This window comes from Pagrus major, chromosome 6, assembly GCF_040436345.1.
Source record: "Pagrus major chromosome 6, Pma_NU_1.0".
In the NCBI taxonomy this organism is placed as follows: Eukaryota; Metazoa; Chordata; class Actinopteri; order Spariformes; family Sparidae; genus Pagrus; species Pagrus major.
This window is the reverse complement of record NC_133220.1, coordinates 32,793,714-32,811,592: the sequence shown is the minus strand read 5'-3', so window position 1 is coordinate 32,811,592 and position 17,879 is coordinate 32,793,714. Positions and strand designations below refer to the sequence as shown.

The following is a 17,879-nucleotide window of genomic DNA, read 5'->3' as shown; positions in this document are numbered from 1 at the left end:
TCAGTGTAGAGCACTGAAAGTTATATAAGGGTATGAGAGTGGCAAATTATTTTTTAAATTCGACATTGTGAAATTTAGTAATAGATTCTTATTATAGTCTGAAGATTTTAAAAAGAAAGACCCAATTCTATGAAATCTATCCCTGAAAGAAACTGTATAAACTATAGGCATTGCAGCTGTAAAGCTATGGATGCTTGCAACCTGCATCTCATGCTGCAGCAGTCTGCCAGGTGAAACAGGAGAAGGTTAGTCTTAGGATCAGCCATTTAACAGTCAATCTGATTCCTAAAATACATTATATTCTATAATAACAATATACATGATGTTTGTGCACGTTGTAACCTATAATTGCAATATTGCTTTATGGTCTTTTGGGACCCACACTGAATTCAATGTTTGCATCCGACCTGAGGGCCTCTTTTTGTTTTCTTAACAGTGCTAATTCAACCGAGCCTGCTTAAGAAGGCGGGGAACTATTTGCTAAAAGTGTTCTGACGAGCAGCTAATGTATCCAGTACAAAGGAAATTCGTCGTTCAAATCAGCCAATGGGAGCAGCAGAGTGACGCGCTGCTCCTCTCAGGGCTCCGCAGGGGCGGTGCTTGTCGTCGAGGACCCACCCCTCAAGGCCGCGAGGTTTGGTTGTACGCAGGCTGCAGTTTCAGTTTGTTTTATTCACCATTTTGAGTAGCTGAAGGTAAAAAAAATTAAGAATATTTGCGTGTGGAGGACAAGTCGCTGCCGTACTTTTATTTTCACGCGCTAGCTCAGACGGTGGAGTCGTGCGTCAACCTCGCTCCCCTCGGTGTTTTGCAGAGCGGGAATCTATATTTCTTTTTTTTCCCCTGTGCTTTTTCTTCTCCCCCCTTTCTTACATCCCTAACCTCTACAGTATTCCTGCAAAATGTCAAGACCAGTGAGGTAGGTGTGCTAAATCCGTCCTCTGCTCTCCGTACGTTAATAACGACACCGTGCTTGGCAGGGTATCGCAGATAACATGCACGTCTCGACCATGCTGTGTTTTATGAGCTGGAGATATGTTTATTTCATGAAAAAATAATGGGAGTGTGTGCGTGTGTTTCCCCTTCGCGTGTGTGCACCCTCTTTTTTCTAACATGGATCCCAGCGGTGTGGACTGTTCGCCATGTCTTGTTGGAGATACGCGCAGCCCGCCGCCGTGTCGTGTCTAGCATGCTTTTAAACGGATCCATGGTGTGCATTGTTGGCTGCTATGTAGGCCAGGCGGAAAATTAGGCGGTGTGATTTAACCAGCTACGCTTTACGGCTCACTTATGCCAGGTCTGATAATATTTTTCCCTCTCTGACTGAGAATGAGAATATGGCTACCCATTCATCCAGGGGAGGCTCTGAAACGCTAATACCCCCCCTCCCTCACCAAAGCTGAAAAAAGGAGGAGGTGGTGTTCGGCCTGGGGATTTGATCTTGTTACCGCGCAGACTAGGCATGTAGTACCTTTTATATCGTGTTTCGTGCTTGGGTCTTTATTTCTGTCGCTACTGAACATAGACATGTGTGTGTTGTTCAACAAAAATGTCGTCGTTGGAAAAAAATAGGGAGAGCGGCTCTACATTCAGCGCTGGCAGTAAATTAACACTGCTGGCTGATGTCAGAGGAAGGCGGAGAATTACAAAAAGTCACCACACCCCCACAATGCAAGATCCCCAATGTGATTAGAACGCATGAGGTGTCTCCGAGCCTTCCTCATACAAACTTAAACGTTCCTCATCTGAACTACAAGTCGTTTTATGCCATCAAAACTAGTAGAGTTGGTCTTCTCATGAAATCTCGTGCTTTTCCAGCATTTGAATGCATTATATAAGGCTTCTAAATGGAAATGTTTTACTTAGCTAACTGCTCTTTCTCGAGGAGAGAATTGAGTTTATATTATTTGGGACCTCTAAGTTTTTAGAGGCTGTATTCAAATTAATGAGGGTGGAATGAGATGTGAATAATATGTACATTTAAAAAACAAAAAAGTAAGAATCCCTATACTTTAAATTAATTCTAAATATTAGGAGGATTAGAAACATACATTAACCCTCCCCTCTGCTATAAAATAATATTTACATAGGCCAATGTTTATGCACAATATATAGTAATAATAAATATCACTGTTACAGTAATTATCATGGCAATGCAGGCCTGCCTAGATAACTGTTCTACACACATACACACAAAGAAACAGATTTTATTTTTTTATTATTACGTGTTATTCAGGTAATGAAATTATTGCCTTATTAATTGTATTAATTAATAGAGCCTAAAATACAAAGCAAAATTGTATTAATTTACTGAATAAGCACCACATCTACACACTCCAATACAGTAGGTGGCGGTATGCAACTTTTCCTCACAGAAGAAGAACAACAAGCATGGCTCGCTGTTGTCGTGCTCATCAAACTGCTTCATCTGGACAGAGCCATGCAGTGTAGGCTAGAGAGTCAAACATGTCGTCTTCTCTTTTTCCAGTTTCAGAGGAAGACATGTTTTTATTTTTTTATATATATATATATATATATATATATATATATATATATATATATATATATATATATATATATATATATATATATATATATATAGTAATAGTAATAGTGATGTCAGTTAGATGTGGTTTGATCTGAGCTATGAAATATCACATCATCTTAGCTCACTTATATCTTAGCCTTTCTTGCCTTCAGGTGTGCACAAACTACAGGTTAGGAACTTTTTAAAATACAAAAATGTAAAACTGTTGGTAAGCTTATCGGTGTCAGCCATGAGATACAGGTAATTACCGGGTGAAAAAAAATCCATGATGTATTCCTATTTTTTGTTATAGGTTACATATGGGTGCAGCTTGCATCATCAGCAAAACGCACAAAAACTGAACATTACACTTCTGGTCACGCACCAACAGTCGTAGAATGATGTTTTGTTTTTGTTTGTTTTTATATGTGTGATATCGATAGGTTTTTTATATAGTGAGTCCCTGGGACCCACAAGTGGTCATTTGAGTGGGTCCTCTGGAAATTCAGTGGAACTGACTAATTGTCGTGTTATAAACTTGTGTTAGATGTTACATGGTATTATTCATGTGTTGAAAATTTATCTAAAAATTAAACAAATGAAAACCCAATTCTGAAAACAAAACACTGGCACATCTAGAGCTTCCCCCTGAAAGTTGATGAGCCAGTCAGTAGGAGGCTGATTTTTATCAGAGTACATTGCAAAAACAGGATAAAACATAGAAGCTTACAAAATGGATCAGGGATAACATCTAGATGGGGAATTATATATAAAGGTATAGGGATGTCCCGATCCGATATTGATATCGGAAATCAGTCCGATATCAGCCAAAAAAGTGAATATCGGATTTTATCGGACTGAATCTAAAAACTCCGATATAAACGCTCCGATATAAGCTGTCCATTTACCGCTCCAGCACTTCTATAATAGGTGACTCTGGTTTGATCACACTCCAACACAGTAGGTGGCGGTAATGCCCCTTAATTAACGTTGGTGCCGGCCGCGGAAGAAGAGCGTCTCTGATCCAGCATGCACAGCCCACGTGATCACAACAACGACAACGTGTGTGCCTGCAGCAAGGTGTAGTGATGTCGGCTGTGTGGAGGTATTTTACCGTAAACTCGGACAAAGACGTTGCAGCTAAATGCAACATTTGTCAGGCGCAAGTGTCCCGTGGAGGGACAGAACCGGGAAGGTTCAATACAAGCAACCTCATCGCACATTTGAAAAAACACCACAAAAAAGAACATGAGGATTTTCGCGAGAGCAGCAAGGCGAAGCAACAAGCCTCTGGCTCGCTTCAGCAACCCACGCTGGCCGAAAGCTTTGCAAGACGTGACAAACTACCACGGGACAGCAAAAAGGCAATGGCCATAACAGAGAAGATAGCCCAGTTTATTGTGCTTGATGACCAGCCCCTGTCGGTGGTGAGTAATGTCGGGTTTAAACGCTTAATGGAGCACCTCGAACCTCGCTACATTATTCCTAGCCGCCACTACATTGTAGACAAAACTATACCCCAGATGCACGAAGAGGTTAAAGTGTATTGCCGCACACGTGGAGAAGGCAAATGCTGTTGTTGTTGTTTTTGTCCCTGCCCACAGTTGTTTCCAACATATGCTGACAGTAAAAAAATAACTGGAGTGAACTTGAATTGTTTGCACTTTAAAATTTAATTTATTCTATTCAATTGTATAATGATGTTGGTAACCAGTGGTTATTTTGCACTTTAAATATAACATTTTGTTTTTATTGGATTTGTTGAGGTAATACTCTTATGTTGAAGGTTAAAATTTATGTAACCAATTGGTTAATAATAAATGGGTCAGTTTTTCCTATACCTACTGTTGCTGACTATTGTTTTCTGTTATATCACTACAACATCAGTAACAGTAACAGTAACATCACTTTATCAAGCCTTTTCTAACATTCCACACAACAAAATAAGGAATAAATATATGTATGATTCGTGCCTATATCGTATCGTATTGATATCGGTATCGGCCAATACTCAAGGCTACAATATCGGTATCGTATCGGAAGTGAAAAAGTCGTATCGGGACATCCCTATAAAGGTAACCATAATTATACTTTTATATTAGCTGCCACATTAGTAAAAAAGAAAATCTAACTGCCAACATGTGATGGTGGTTAGCTGCTTAGAGAAGCTGCAATTTAGAGATGCCAAATCCTAATCTGGCCCAGGCCACCAAGATGTGTAGTGCCAGCCCTGCTAGCACGGTCAGGAGCCCGGCAGGAGAGACACTCAGTGGTGCACTGGGGTTTTATAACTGAACTATGAGCAGGACACACACTTATACTTTCTCTGACTATGTGGAGATTTGATATTTTCACATCACAGGTGACGAAAAAAGGTGTTAAAACGCAAGTCTGTGGCTGCACGTAAAACATAGTGATGAAGCCTGATAAAGAAGTTTAGTGTGGCGCTAAACTGAAAGAAAGACGGATGGTTCAACGTTTCTATTGACCAGCCAAATCCAATTCGACTGATAAAATCCTGAGTCGGGTACAGCCCTATCACATCATCCTGATACACTTGTCTACCTAATTAAGATAAACTTAAACATGGTTTATTTCTATGGTTTCAACACGGCACGTTTCCTGAACGGCAAAGCATCATCCGTCATCATCGCCATGAAAGAATACAGAATCGATCAGAGCTTTGATTATTCTTGACAGTGGCTCAGTTAGTTTATTCACCAATTCCAAGCTTGTAGCTTTGATTGTTGAAATCTGTGTGCCAAGGATCTGTCTTGTTGCCATAGAAAGTATCATATCACAATGATTGAGATACGCACTCCTGGACGTATGGACGGTGAATTCACTGCGACCTTTCGGATTTTAATGCGTCAGAAATGCAGGATGCACACCTGTCAACATCACTACATGCCTAGTCACAATATTACAGGCCGATAGGTGTTCCAAATGCAGTCTCGCGTTTGAAAAATGCTTTCCCACTGTTAAAAAAGCCATGAAGTAGAGTGAGCTGTTGTTGTTATTTTATTTTACCTTTAAAGCTTAACTGATCTTTGCAAAATAAAAGACACAGCTTCTCTTGTATTTACTTACATTGTGCAAACTTGAATTTACTACAGTTTGAGTGAGTTTGTGGTTATTGGATCAGTGGTAATGTGCACAAGAAGAAGAGGGTGACTGTTCTCCACAAACATAAAATAAGCTTTAAAAAGACACATAATCTGCTGCATGAAAGACCCGATTCTTCACAGGTCAGCAGTTCGCCAGTCCACAGAGTTGATTTTAAAGTGGTTCTATTGAACAATTAGTAGCAATTTACATGTCTCAGTCACTTTTGAATTGCTCATACGTGAGCGAATTGTAACATGACGTGAAAAATGAGACCTTTCCCTTCTCTCTCGGTTGCTTGTACAGGCCTGTGGACAATTTGTTTAAGTTGTGTAATGCTGCCCGACTGGATTTCTATGTGAGGGACATAGGTCAATTTTTTAGTGAGAGTCCAAAAGGTATGCATTTATGCACATTCTCGAGTGCCTCGCCTCAGTCTCTCTCTCCACCCTGCTAAGAGAGCAAACAGTAGCTAGCGTAAGTTTATAGTGGACTCCGCTAAGAAACTAGCACCTGGCCTCCAGCACAGCACAGTTCAACAGAACCCCTTTAAGGGCCCTGACAGATTTAGTCGCGGCCTTGGTGAGCATCTGTAGCCCTAGTTGTTACGATGTGACCTGCATCGTTATCACTAGTCGGCCCTCAGAATCAGTAGGAGAAAGCAATTTGATTGGCTGTTCATCTAAGTGAATCAGTGCACTAGAAGAGAAATAAAATAAGAAAGGGAAAGCCCCTTGAACCCGTCGCTGTAGTATCCATGATTTCACCCATTTAGTGTTGTTTGTCATTATTTTTCACCTGCACCTCTTCACCAGTGCCATTTGGAACTTTTTATTAGACATATTCCTGACTAGAAGTGATTATATACATAGGTGAGAGTGGTGTGAAAATGCTGCTTTGTTATTTTAACAGTGTGTATATCCGCAGTCCATCCTCCTCTGGTTTCTCTTTATGAATGACGTATACAGACAACCGCTCCATGCGGTTGCCAGATTACTTTCCCACCTGAAGAGTGCTCTTCTCCGATTGGGCAGCCATTTTTGACATGTGCTATTGTGTTTGGAACAGCTGTTTAAAGTTTTAAAATAGGTCATGTGAGTAGCTGAGAGGATAATGATTATTGCCACATGTGCTGCTTGATACTCCACTCTACACAACCCTTTTCTGTATATAACATTGCACAACTTATTTGGGCAAGCTGAACTAAAATAGAAATATGATGGAAAAACAGGCTCTCCCCTGTTCTGTCAAAATTCGGACTATTCTTCCCTCACCACGAGGAAATAATTATTCCCCCAATTATCCATATGATTTATAAACAATCACACACATTTAATGGCTTTAATTTTAGAAAGACCCTTGCAGATACAAGTCCCAAGACTGCTCATAGGTGTTTTAGATAATACCGTCAAAACTCTTTGTTAATCACTTTAAAGTCATATGAAAAGTTCAGGGTTCACAATAAACTGCTTTTATGATGAATTAAAAAAAAATAGATAGCTGATAGCAAAAAAGGCAAATATCCATTACAAGTTAGCAGAGCCTAAAATCAGTCATCAGTTGAGAGAGCATCTTTTAGAGTAATGTTTGAGAGAACAGGTGAGAGCGAGTCGCCACCCCTGCAACAAGCCACAGTGCACAGAGCAACACGCGCTGCAATATTTGTAATGCAAAATACAAAGCAGACCAGCATTAAGAAACACCTGGTCAAACCTCAAACATATCTAAAAGCTGTAGAGTGAACCGTGTTTGATAGTCTGATAGCCAGGTCCCCTGCAGCAGTCACAGCGGACGTTGGCCCGCCTGTAGCCAGCAATGTGCTCGTTCTTGGAGAGTTGAACCATCCTACATGACAGACAAGGCATTGATATCTTCATCAACATGACGATAAAATTAATTGGCTAGTTGGATATGTTATTGTTGAAGATAACTGGGCTTTTTCACTGTCTTGATTTATTTATTTCATTGTAACTTAATATGCTATAACTGATCAGTACTGATAAATATTAAGGTCGACCGATAAATCGGTGCAGATAGGACCTTTTTACAAACTATTGTTATCAGCTAAACTTCCGATAGTAGCCAATGGCTGCACAGCCTCCACCGACCACGAGGGTGAGTAAGTCACCATTTTGCATGGAGGATACGCTGAGAACGATTATTTTCATTATCAGTCAATTTGTCAGTTATTTTCTCTATTAATCATTTTATCATTTTATCAGTGCTGTCCAAACAACAGTTCAAATCCTGAAGTTTAGAGCACTTCAAATTGTTCTGTTTAAGATCACGTACGACAAAGAAAAGCAGCAAATCCTCACACTTGAGCAGATTGAACCAGAAAATGTTGGGGAATTTTTGTTCGAAAATTATTAAAGCCATTTTTAAATTATCGAAATAGTAGTCAATCGACTTATCTTTGCTGCATTAATGGATTTGAATGGCAACTTAAGTACAGCCTCATGAACACACATTTGGTGTTTTCCCATCTATTTAAAGTATCCGATTGAAAGCAATGGTTGGGAAGAGGGTGGTGCTCATTGAGAAATGAGAATGAATCATAGCCCTAAAAGAAAACTACACAAGGATCGCAGACTTCCTAGAAAGCTGCCATTACACACCATACTATGCAGATTGTTGACTACATCTGTCATATATCAATTCCCCCACATCATGAATGGTATCATCAGATTCTCACACCATTCCTTCCACAGTTTGGTGACTCACTATCATGGAGCTGGTAGGAAAAATAGTATTTTGCTCTCTGACATCCCTGAGATGTGAATGATAATGTGTGGAAAGCTCGGCTGCATGTTACTAGCTGCTGTTGCACATGTCTAAGGCTTTTACTGTGGTGAGGGGTCTGTGTAGTTGTAATCTAAGTACTTGTAAAAGTTTATGACGCTGTTACCCTTCCCCCTCCTACACACAGACTCACACTCAACCACACTACTCCAGCTTGGTATTTAACCTGGTTAGGATCTGCAGATGCGTAGGTTCCAGGCAATGCTTGCAGATGAGCTGTGGTGCCACCAGTTGTTCAGAGTGATCACTGCACCAAATGCCTGTGTGTCAAATGTTTGACTCAGTGCTGTGTGTTTAGACAGAGAGACATTTTTGGTTTCAAAATATATCTTTACTCCATTTGAATTTATTTGACCTTTGTTTTCTTTTAAATGTTTTAATGTGTGTTACGTTGTGTGTAAAATACCTTAAATTATGTTTGGAAGGTGCTGTACACATAAGTAGGGTGAGGGATTGCTTTTCTGTGGTTTTAACTGTAACACACCTTCTAGACTTGTGTGTTACCTGAACTATAGTTGGCTACTGTTACCTGAGGCTTCCCTCAAACACTTTGCCAAATTAGCCCTGGAAACTGTAGAAGGCAGAACAGTGTCCAGTTCAGTGCCCCCAGCTGGAGGCTGATTATGGCATCTCAAAACAACTAATACCATCCACACATTCACACACAGCTGACTTGTTGCTGCCTGTAGAATTGCTGGACACGCCATACAATAGCTGTGTTGCCCTCCAGCACCCATAGCTGTGTCTAATGTCAGCTGTGTAGCGTGATGTAATTTTGTCCTGTGTAAATGTAATCTGACGCAGTGTGTGTACTTCTTCACAGGAACAGGAAAGTGGTGAACTACTCGCAATTCAACGAGTCGGATGATGCAGGTAAGAGAACCCAGAAGATGTTTTTTGTAATATATGTGATAGTAACAGTGGATATCATAATACATCATATTTTGTATAATCATGATATGCATGTACAGTACATAGAGTGAATGACTAAAATCTTGTCCTTTCTCTGCAGATGAGGAGTATGGTGACAGTAAGCCTAAGAAGGTGCGCACAGCCCCTCGTGAGCCCAAGCACAAGCGCTCAAAGAACTCACAGGATGACAGGTGAGCCCTCAGGAGGGACTGGCAAAAGTTCCAGTGCCTTCTACAATATGTTTAGTACTGTGACTTTTTAAATAAATCTATCAATTATATGCTTCTCCTCTTGAATGCGTGACACATTTACATGTTCAATTTAACCAGTTCAACACATTGATACAGAGAGGAGCAGGATATTTGTCCTTAAGAGACACAGCAGCATCTGTTTGAACAGGGTGGAAATTAGGGATGCACCGATACCGCTTTTTTCCTCACACCGACCACAGGTTCTTAGATTTGGGTACTTGCTGATACAGAGTACTGATATGAGTTCTCAAGAATGCCATTGTAGTTCTAATAGTGACTTTGAAACCTGTTTTACAGGTTATCAGATCTTCCTCACTTAACTGTAAAAAAAAAATAGAAAAACTGTAACAAATATGATATACAATGTGATGGTGTTGGTGACATTTCAACAACAGCCTTGTTGATACATGTTAAGGAGAGGAGACAGCCAGGTGTGCTATAGCCATGTGTCAGGCAGAGCAGGGCTGGTGGGTGAGCTGGAAGAGTGTAGAGAGAAAGAAACTCAGGTGGAGGAAACTGTGGGGGAGGCCGGAGAGCTGCATTCGATTTATCACGGATGCAACTTGTGATGTACGACCGCTCCAAAATCTTCTAGGTTTTTCTATGGGTCTGGGTCGGCACGCTTTAGCTGTGTTCCTGCTTGGAGCAGCTGAGCTGTGCTGGCCTCCTCCTTTTTGCTGTCCCCTGTGTGTCTGTGCTGGAGACAAAAAGTCTTTGTGTTTATATAAGATGTCATTTATAGTCAAGTACAATATAGAAAATCATCATCATCATGCCAATTTCAATACAGATTTTCACGCCCTCTTGGTTTAACCAAGGCAACATATTCTTAAGGTCCTGCCAGAAAGCAGTTGTGACCGAGGAGATAGATGGACTGGTACCGCGGAACAATTCTCGTAACGTTAGGTCTCTCGCTGAGTTTAGAGAGCGATAACTATGGTAACAGAATGACAGGACGTGCTTCGTTGTAATCAGAGTATTTAGAGGTAGTCCAATGTCCAAAGTTCAATGTACCATTTGGGATTGTATCCATGATAAGTGCATTTTCTGTCATCCCCGGGTGAGAGGGCAACAAAGTTTGTTTTGAACCTTGCATCATGAAAGCTAACAGCGCTAACAGCTTTCCTAGCCAACAGCTGACAGAGCTAGTAGCCTACAACGAGCAAACATTAAGCACAAAGCAGGGCTGAGAGTTTCTGCCCAGAGAAACGTGAAGTGTTAAAACAGTGAATGGCAGGTAATGAGACAACGCATCAAGTTTACACTAAATAAATGTACTGAAGTACTTTAGCTGAGTACAGTTTGAAGGTTAAAGTACTTTAAGTTTGCAGTTACAGACACTTTGCATCTGTGTACATTTTATCAATCTTAACCAATCTGTAACAAGGTACAAGCAGTGACCAGGCAGTGGAGTACAAAGACTGAGACAACAGAGAATGACACATAATCTTTGCTAAATTCTGCATCCTGTTTACTTTATCTCTAAATTCTTTTTTTTTTTTTTTTTTTTTTTTTACAGTTTACAGATAACTATTCATTTTGTTTTAAACCTATTTATTTGAATCAACCTCAACATTTTAATGGTGATTTTACGATCCCACTAATGACTAACAACTGTAGATGACAAAAGTGAAGAAATCAGAAATCAGTGGTCTGTAACTATGCCTGTGACTGTGACTATGCCTTAAATCTGAATTTTATTTGGTTTAAGTAATTTGAAATGAGAAGTTTTAATGGATGCTTTGAAACAATTTGAAGGAGGCTTACCTTGGCAAAAGCGACATTAGACAGCAACATTCCCTCAGTTTGCAATGTATTTGCTCCATCTCTCAAAAATGTAAGACATTTGTGGCTTAGTGTGAGGGGAAACAGCCCTTTTTATATTGTGTTTGTCCTCTCCATAATAACAAGCACCTGTGTGATGATCATCTCATCAGCGTGTTGGTATGTTATACCTGCCAGATAGAGATAGATATCAGATGAAATAAACAGGCATGTAAACAAATGTATGTGTCAAATCTGAATTTACCATGTAGAGCGCATAGAAACAACATGTTTGTTTATTTAATTTCATGAAAAATGAGAGCGTGTTGCTTACATCTTTGCTCAGGAGCTCGACGGCGCAACTTTTTGGCCAGTTCTCAGTACCCGTTCTTTATTGCTTGTTTGGCAAGTTTGTTTGTTTGGTTTTATTTTTTATGTTGGTAAATGAAATGCAGATTAAAATCTGTTCCTTGTTCTTGCCCCTGGGTACCCTTATTCTAGTTACTAAGACTTTGTTTTGTCCTGATCTTTGTTCCAGTGAGGAGTCTGATGAAAAGCTCTCCAAATCCAAAAATGATTCAGCAGGTAAGTCGGTCTGTTGTCTGATTTAGATGAGAAGGTTGGCTCAGACAGATTGTTCCTCTCCATGACTTCCCTCTGTATTGCTGCTGCAGAAGATTTTGGCAGCGATGAAGACAATGACTTTGGAGAGGAGGAGGATGAAGATGGAGGAAGTGACTATGAAGAAAAAAGAGGGAAAAAGGCAAAGAAAGCCAAGCCTGAGAAGCCCACCAAGAGGGGGCCGAAGAGAAAACGGGCTGCAGGTAACGGTCCGGTTTCTTTCCTCATCACGTTTCAATTGTAGATAAATCTACGTCAAAGCTGTCGTTTTTTAAATAGTGGTACGATATTTATGGAAATTAACATTGATTCACAGTATGTGAGGTGTTGTCTTATGGGCATACAGATGTTTATAGGAATCCCTTAAGACCAAATAGATGAAGAAAACTTCACACTGGGGCTGAACGATTTGACTGAAATATCTTTTTTTGTGTGTAATGTGGTTGGGGCTGAAGACTGCCAGCTTAAAAATGAAGGGAAAAAAAACTGTAGGTGTTAAGTTTACTATTCTACACCTACACTAGTCTGCAGTAGTGCTGTAAAAAGTATTGAACTATCGATGCATACGATACTGAATAGTTGAAATGGTTTGAATACTAATTTTTTGCATCATCGATACTCCAGTTCTAGCTGTGTTTTTTTGCTCTGCTCAACTTGACATAGTTATCGACTATTGATATTTTTTTCAAGGTATTGTATCAAAGTTAAGAAATTCCAGTACTGTGACAACACTACACTGTAGCTCCTCAGCTGTTTTAGGCTAGAGGCTTCAGGCAACATCAGCAACTAGTAGCACAACACACCCAAATCTCCAAACAAACTGTTGGTTGCCAATATGTATTGAGGGGATTTTTTTGACAAGGAATCACAATGTATGGAATATAAAAATATGTCTAGTTCTGCTACATTGTGAATCAGGCAAGACAAATCAGTGCAGCAGTTATTTAAATGACGATATTGTGTGCTTGAAAGTTTAACTTGTTAATAATCATGATTGCAACACTTCACTGTTTTGAATATACACTCTTTCACATTGCGATAACGATTTAGAAATGACAAGCTGCATTCAGTCCTCCTTCACACCTATTCGAGGTGTTTGAGCTGAAAACATCACTTGTATAAGACACAACTAGTTAAGATTTACAGATCATAAACATGAAACAACTTGCCTGTCTTGTTTTGAGCTATTCATTGAGGAAAATTATGAAGACATACTGTACCTAAAAGTTAAAGTCAGTTTTCAGCTGACTTTATTCTGTGCTGCCAGACAATATATTCTAGCTGGGGGATCCAGGATGTTGTGGAAGTCCAGGCCGCTGTGGCCCTATCCTACTATCTAAAATAATGATGAGAGGAACTGATACTTTGATATTCATGTTTTGGCATGTGAATATCTAAAATGACTTCAGCTTTGGTGGTTGACAGGCAGCACTGCTCTCCCAGACAAGTTTATTCCTCCCACACTTCCAGCTGATGGTGACTAACTGAGTCAGTTTGCCTCTAACATTCCCCAACGCTCTGATGCTCTGCTTTGATGGATGACTGTGGGTCAGAAGTGTGATTGATGAGCCCGATTGATCGATCAATCACTGTCATCATTTATGATCAGCCAGCTGATGGTCTTAACAACATCCTCACTAAATATCTGTCTGCCCTTTTTCCTTGAAAGTTTATAGGTTTTAAAGCTGATATAAAAACTAGTAACGGTAACAAAAATCATAAAAAATCTATGACATTAAAACCTACACAATTAACATCCAGCTAGTTATGAATGAAAGTTTTTCTAATACCCTAAAGGTGGGACGAGCGGTTCCAGAGAAAGATAGTTGAGAAGTCTCATTCCCAGGTCTGTTGTCCTTTGTTTTTTTACCTGTCATATTGTGAATCATTGTGTACGTGTGTGTATTCTTTGCGTAGATGACAGTGATGATGACAGGGAAGTGAGTCGAAAGCGTACAGTGCGCCAGGCAGCCTCCAAGGCTGTGTCCAAACAGAGGGAGATCCTGCTGGGCGACGGAGGAAGCGAGGATGAAGAGCACGAAGACCAAGAGGAATCCTATATGGACCGTATGTACAATGGCACTGTAAAACATGTCTTTACCAAATGCTACATACAAACCATCAACAAGCGGATGCCCATCAGACTCGTCTAATCTGTTGTTTGTGTATGAACCATGACAACACTGTTTACTACATGTAGCTGATATTTGCAGATTTCTAAAGAAGATGAACTGAAGGCCTTGAATGCTTGTCACTTTAAAAGACGCTTTAGAGTAGTGGTTCACAATATTCAGTTGAGTTTTTTCTATGTTTCTTGTAAAATACTGCATACTTGACCTCTTTAGGGCTCTGAAAATCCTTCAAAGTAAACAATCTGAGAGAAAAGGTTATTATCATCACAGGTCTTGATTAAATGTTCTGGTGAGCTGTTAGAGGCTCCTAAAGCCACAGCTTTGTGACATTGCTATTTACACTCAATTGGAAATAGAGCTCTGTCTTGCCCAAAATCGGCGCCCTACGACCCTTCAAAAGATAAGTGGTTATGATGGATGGATGGAAAATTGGACTAAAGAATTCATGTTTTTATTTGAAACTGCTCTTCATTCTACGTGGTGCTGGAATTCCAGGCCTCCTGTCTGTAAACTGTGAAGGCTACTTGACACATAATTATAGGTATAACAGCAAGTTATACTCACAGTGCTGAAGTGCTTTAGTCTGCTGGGCAGCATCTGTATTGTAAAGATTCTTATGCGGCCCATTTCTGTGTGCAGCTGACGAGTCCGGCAGCGATGAAGACTTCATGGTGGAGGATGATGATGACAGTGACTATGGTCACTCCAAGAAAAGAGGCAAGAAGGTGATTCGACGGGGACGGCCAGACAAGAAGGAGAAGAAGAGCCCCAAACCTCGACTAAAGGCCACAGGTGAGAGATCCAGTCCTTCTGCAGCTGCAGGTCCAGCCTGTGAAAAATAAGCTTTTGAAAAGGGACAAGGGACAATAGGCCTGTCACGATAACAAATTTTGCTGGACGATAAATTGTCCTAGAAATTATTGCGATAAACGATAATATTGTCGCTTTGAGACCATTTTTCAACTAATATAATGATAATGGCATAATAATGCAAGTACACCCTTTCAAAGATCAATACACCTTTATTTCTAAAGAATATTTAACATTGGAATGTGAAAAAAACATTTTAAATATCCAAAATAAATAAAGATGGAGGCTGTGGCCAAAGCAATTGAGCCATGGCCAGCCACGGTTCCTTATTGCAGCAACAATTTTAGCACCATTGTCTGTAGTGATGCGGAGGCGTGACGGTACACGTGATGATGATGACGTATGTGTTTTTTTTCAAGGTGTTTCCCCGGTGTCCTCCTGTTAATCTAAACATGTACCAGCTGTCTGTTTATAATCATATGGATGCTGTTATAATGTGTTGTAATTGAGATCCTGACACACCATACATCGTGGAAAGTGACAAAGTTACGTTTTTCTATAATTTACATAATTACATAATCGCCGAAATTTCACCCGTCACCGCATCTGAAACGTTCACACAAAGGCGGATGCGGAGAATTGACGCAGTATCCCCGCATGCAAACGGCTGCGTGAATGGGGCTAGTGACTGACAAGAGAGTTCTAGTGAGAGACACGAGGAAAACAAACAAGCATGCAAATGGAAATTATCGAGGCCGGCAAAATTATCGAGCTCATTTTAATTTATCGTATGATTAATTGATTTATTGATTATCGTGACAGGCCTAAGGGACAATATGTTGTTGTCAGAAGCGATCTGGTTTCCATTTGTAGTCCAAGTTATATTGGCTTTGGTTAAATGCAGGTAAACAGTCCATTTAAAGAGTAAAATGGGCAGAATGCATTGACATGCAAACGTAAAAACCCACCGGCTATCATCTGATGATGATGTTTTAAACTGTCTGCATTCATAGGCGGATATCTGTTTTCTGGATATCTGCTGGCTACATTGGAAGCCCCAAAATATTGCCCATTGCCCCCAGAGATTATATCATCATCATCACCAACTGATGTGTCTTTTTCCTTCAGTGACCCCCAGCCCAATGAAAGGAAAAGGGAAGGGGCGCCCCAGCACCAAGGCCCTTGAGAAAAGTTCACCCAAAGAGGAGGAAGAGGAGGACCCCGAGAGTCCCCTGGAGGAAGAGGAGGAGGAGGCTGAAAAGAAAGAGTCCTCCCCTGCCCCCAAGACAACAAAGGAGGCCGCAGGAGGAGATGAGGAGGAGGAAGACGAAGAGGAGGAGGATGGCTCGGAAGAGGAGGCACCCTCTGGAGAAGACTAGAAGATGGTACCTGCTGAAGCCCATCCTCCATGTCTCTCTGTCTCTTCTCAACGTTTTTGTTTTCTTTGTTGCTCTGCGTTTAGAGTTGTTTTGTTTCCTGTTACTTTTTATTTTCCTCCTGGTGGCCTGGCTCAATGGTTTGGACTCTGTGTGCTTTTTCTTGTTTTGCTTCATCCCCCTCCAACCAAGACATTGTGCTCATGTGACCATTTGGTGTATATAAGGAGTTTTTCATTTTGAACACCAGAGTCACAACATTCAGCCTTACACACCCTCCCGTCTTTATCATTTACACTCTGCATTTTAGTCAAAATCCAAACAAGAGCGCAGTGCTAGTGAGCATCCGTCCTCAGTGTGAACAGACTAGTTCACTTGTGTTTCAGTGTTTTTATTTTTATTTCCTCCCCTGGGATTATCAGTGGTCATACATGACTGGTCACAGTTTTTTTTTTTCCGGTTTATTTGACTGATCTGTGACTACAGGGAAAATAGTTCAGAGCCTCTCAGTATCAGTAACTAAAGCGCTGTATTTACAAAGCGACGTTAAGTCAACACGCGCAGGGCTGAAGCCTTCACCCTCTCTTTGGTACTTTGTGCTTTTAAACCAGGAGCATGTTTTAACAGGGCGGCGTTCGTTAAAAACCTTTCAAATTGTTCTCTCAGTTGAAGCAGCTTCTTTTAATTTTATTTTTAAACATTACCCTGCTTGTTTCAGATTACATTAGTGCCCTGAGTTCTTGTTGTGGGGCTGTGTGGAGATAAAATAAAGCGCGTTATTTTGAAAAGTATTCCACTTGTAGCGGCTGCTTCATAGACCAGTTCAAACAGTTAAAGATGTGTTCTGTAGACGGCGGAGTGGTGAGCCACGGCTGAGTGTTTGCTACATGCCGGACCACCACTAACACACATTTCAAGCCAGCATGTGTGTGTGTGTTTATGTACTTGTTTAAATTTGTATGCTTGTGAGAGTACTTCCTGTACTACTTCCTGTAAGAGGGTCTGGCTTTTTTTCTCTCAGCCCATCAGCTGCCTATGTGAAACGGTTTTTGTTGTATGTTGGGCTTTCTAATGATGCACCATGCTACGTGAAGCGACCCCACCCCTTCCAACACACGATCCCCACCTCCCTGCATGGCTACAGCATCTTCTCAACATTCAACCCCTTGTGCCAGGCACCCCTAAATCTTTTTTGTTTTTTATTTTTAAGAAATGCAAGAAGAGATGTTTCGTTTTTTCTTTTGAGAGTTAAAAAAAAATGAATGTCGTTTTTTCTCCTGTTGGTTCATTGTTCTAATTCTCTATTCAGATTTTTTTTGTAATGTTTGTTTTTTAAGAAAAGAAATAAAATGTATCTTGATTTTAAAGAAAAAAAGTTGACCCTATCCAATCTGTTCTGCCTGATGGTTGGACCAGCCATCCCTCCCTGATTTACTCCTGTCCTCTCATTCACTCTCTTCTCTCCCTCTCCCAGTCCCATCAGCTTAATGGTTACTGTGGGTATCCATGTCCATTTGTGTCTCAGCTTTTTGTTCACCCATTAGTGTTTCACAAGCAAATACTTTGTTCAATTGAGAAT

The 17,879-nt window shown here is 40.5% G+C and overlaps 1 protein-coding gene across 1 annotated transcript; it reads left to right on the top strand.

Annotated features, from left to right (window-relative positions):
- Window positions 1-627: 627 nt before the first annotated feature.
- Window positions 628-17,675, top strand: nucks1a (nuclear casein kinase and cyclin-dependent kinase substrate 1a). The gene is made up of 8 exons (XM_073468457.1): window positions 628-919; window positions 9,258-9,307; window positions 9,447-9,537; window positions 11,900-11,946; window positions 12,036-12,185; window positions 13,900-14,049; window positions 14,754-14,906; window positions 16,053-17,675. The coding sequence occupies exons 1-8, from the start codon at window positions 903-905 to the stop codon at window positions 16,301-16,303; spliced, it is 909 nt and encodes a 302-aa protein (XP_073324558.1). The 5' UTR covers window positions 628-902; the 3' UTR covers window positions 16,304-17,675.
- Window positions 17,676-17,879: the final 204 nt, after the last annotated feature.

Bases quoted from the DNA above. Each gene is read 5' to 3' on its own strand.
- nucks1a (XM_073468457.1), top strand. The intron at 9,538-11,899 runs GTGAGCCCTCAG...TCTTTGTTCCAG, and splicing joins AAGAACTCACAGGATGACAG to TGAGGAGTCTGATGAAAAGC. The intron at 14,050-14,753 runs GTATGTACAATG...TTCTGTGTGCAG, and splicing joins AGAGGAATCCTATATGGACC to CTGACGAGTCCGGCAGCGAT.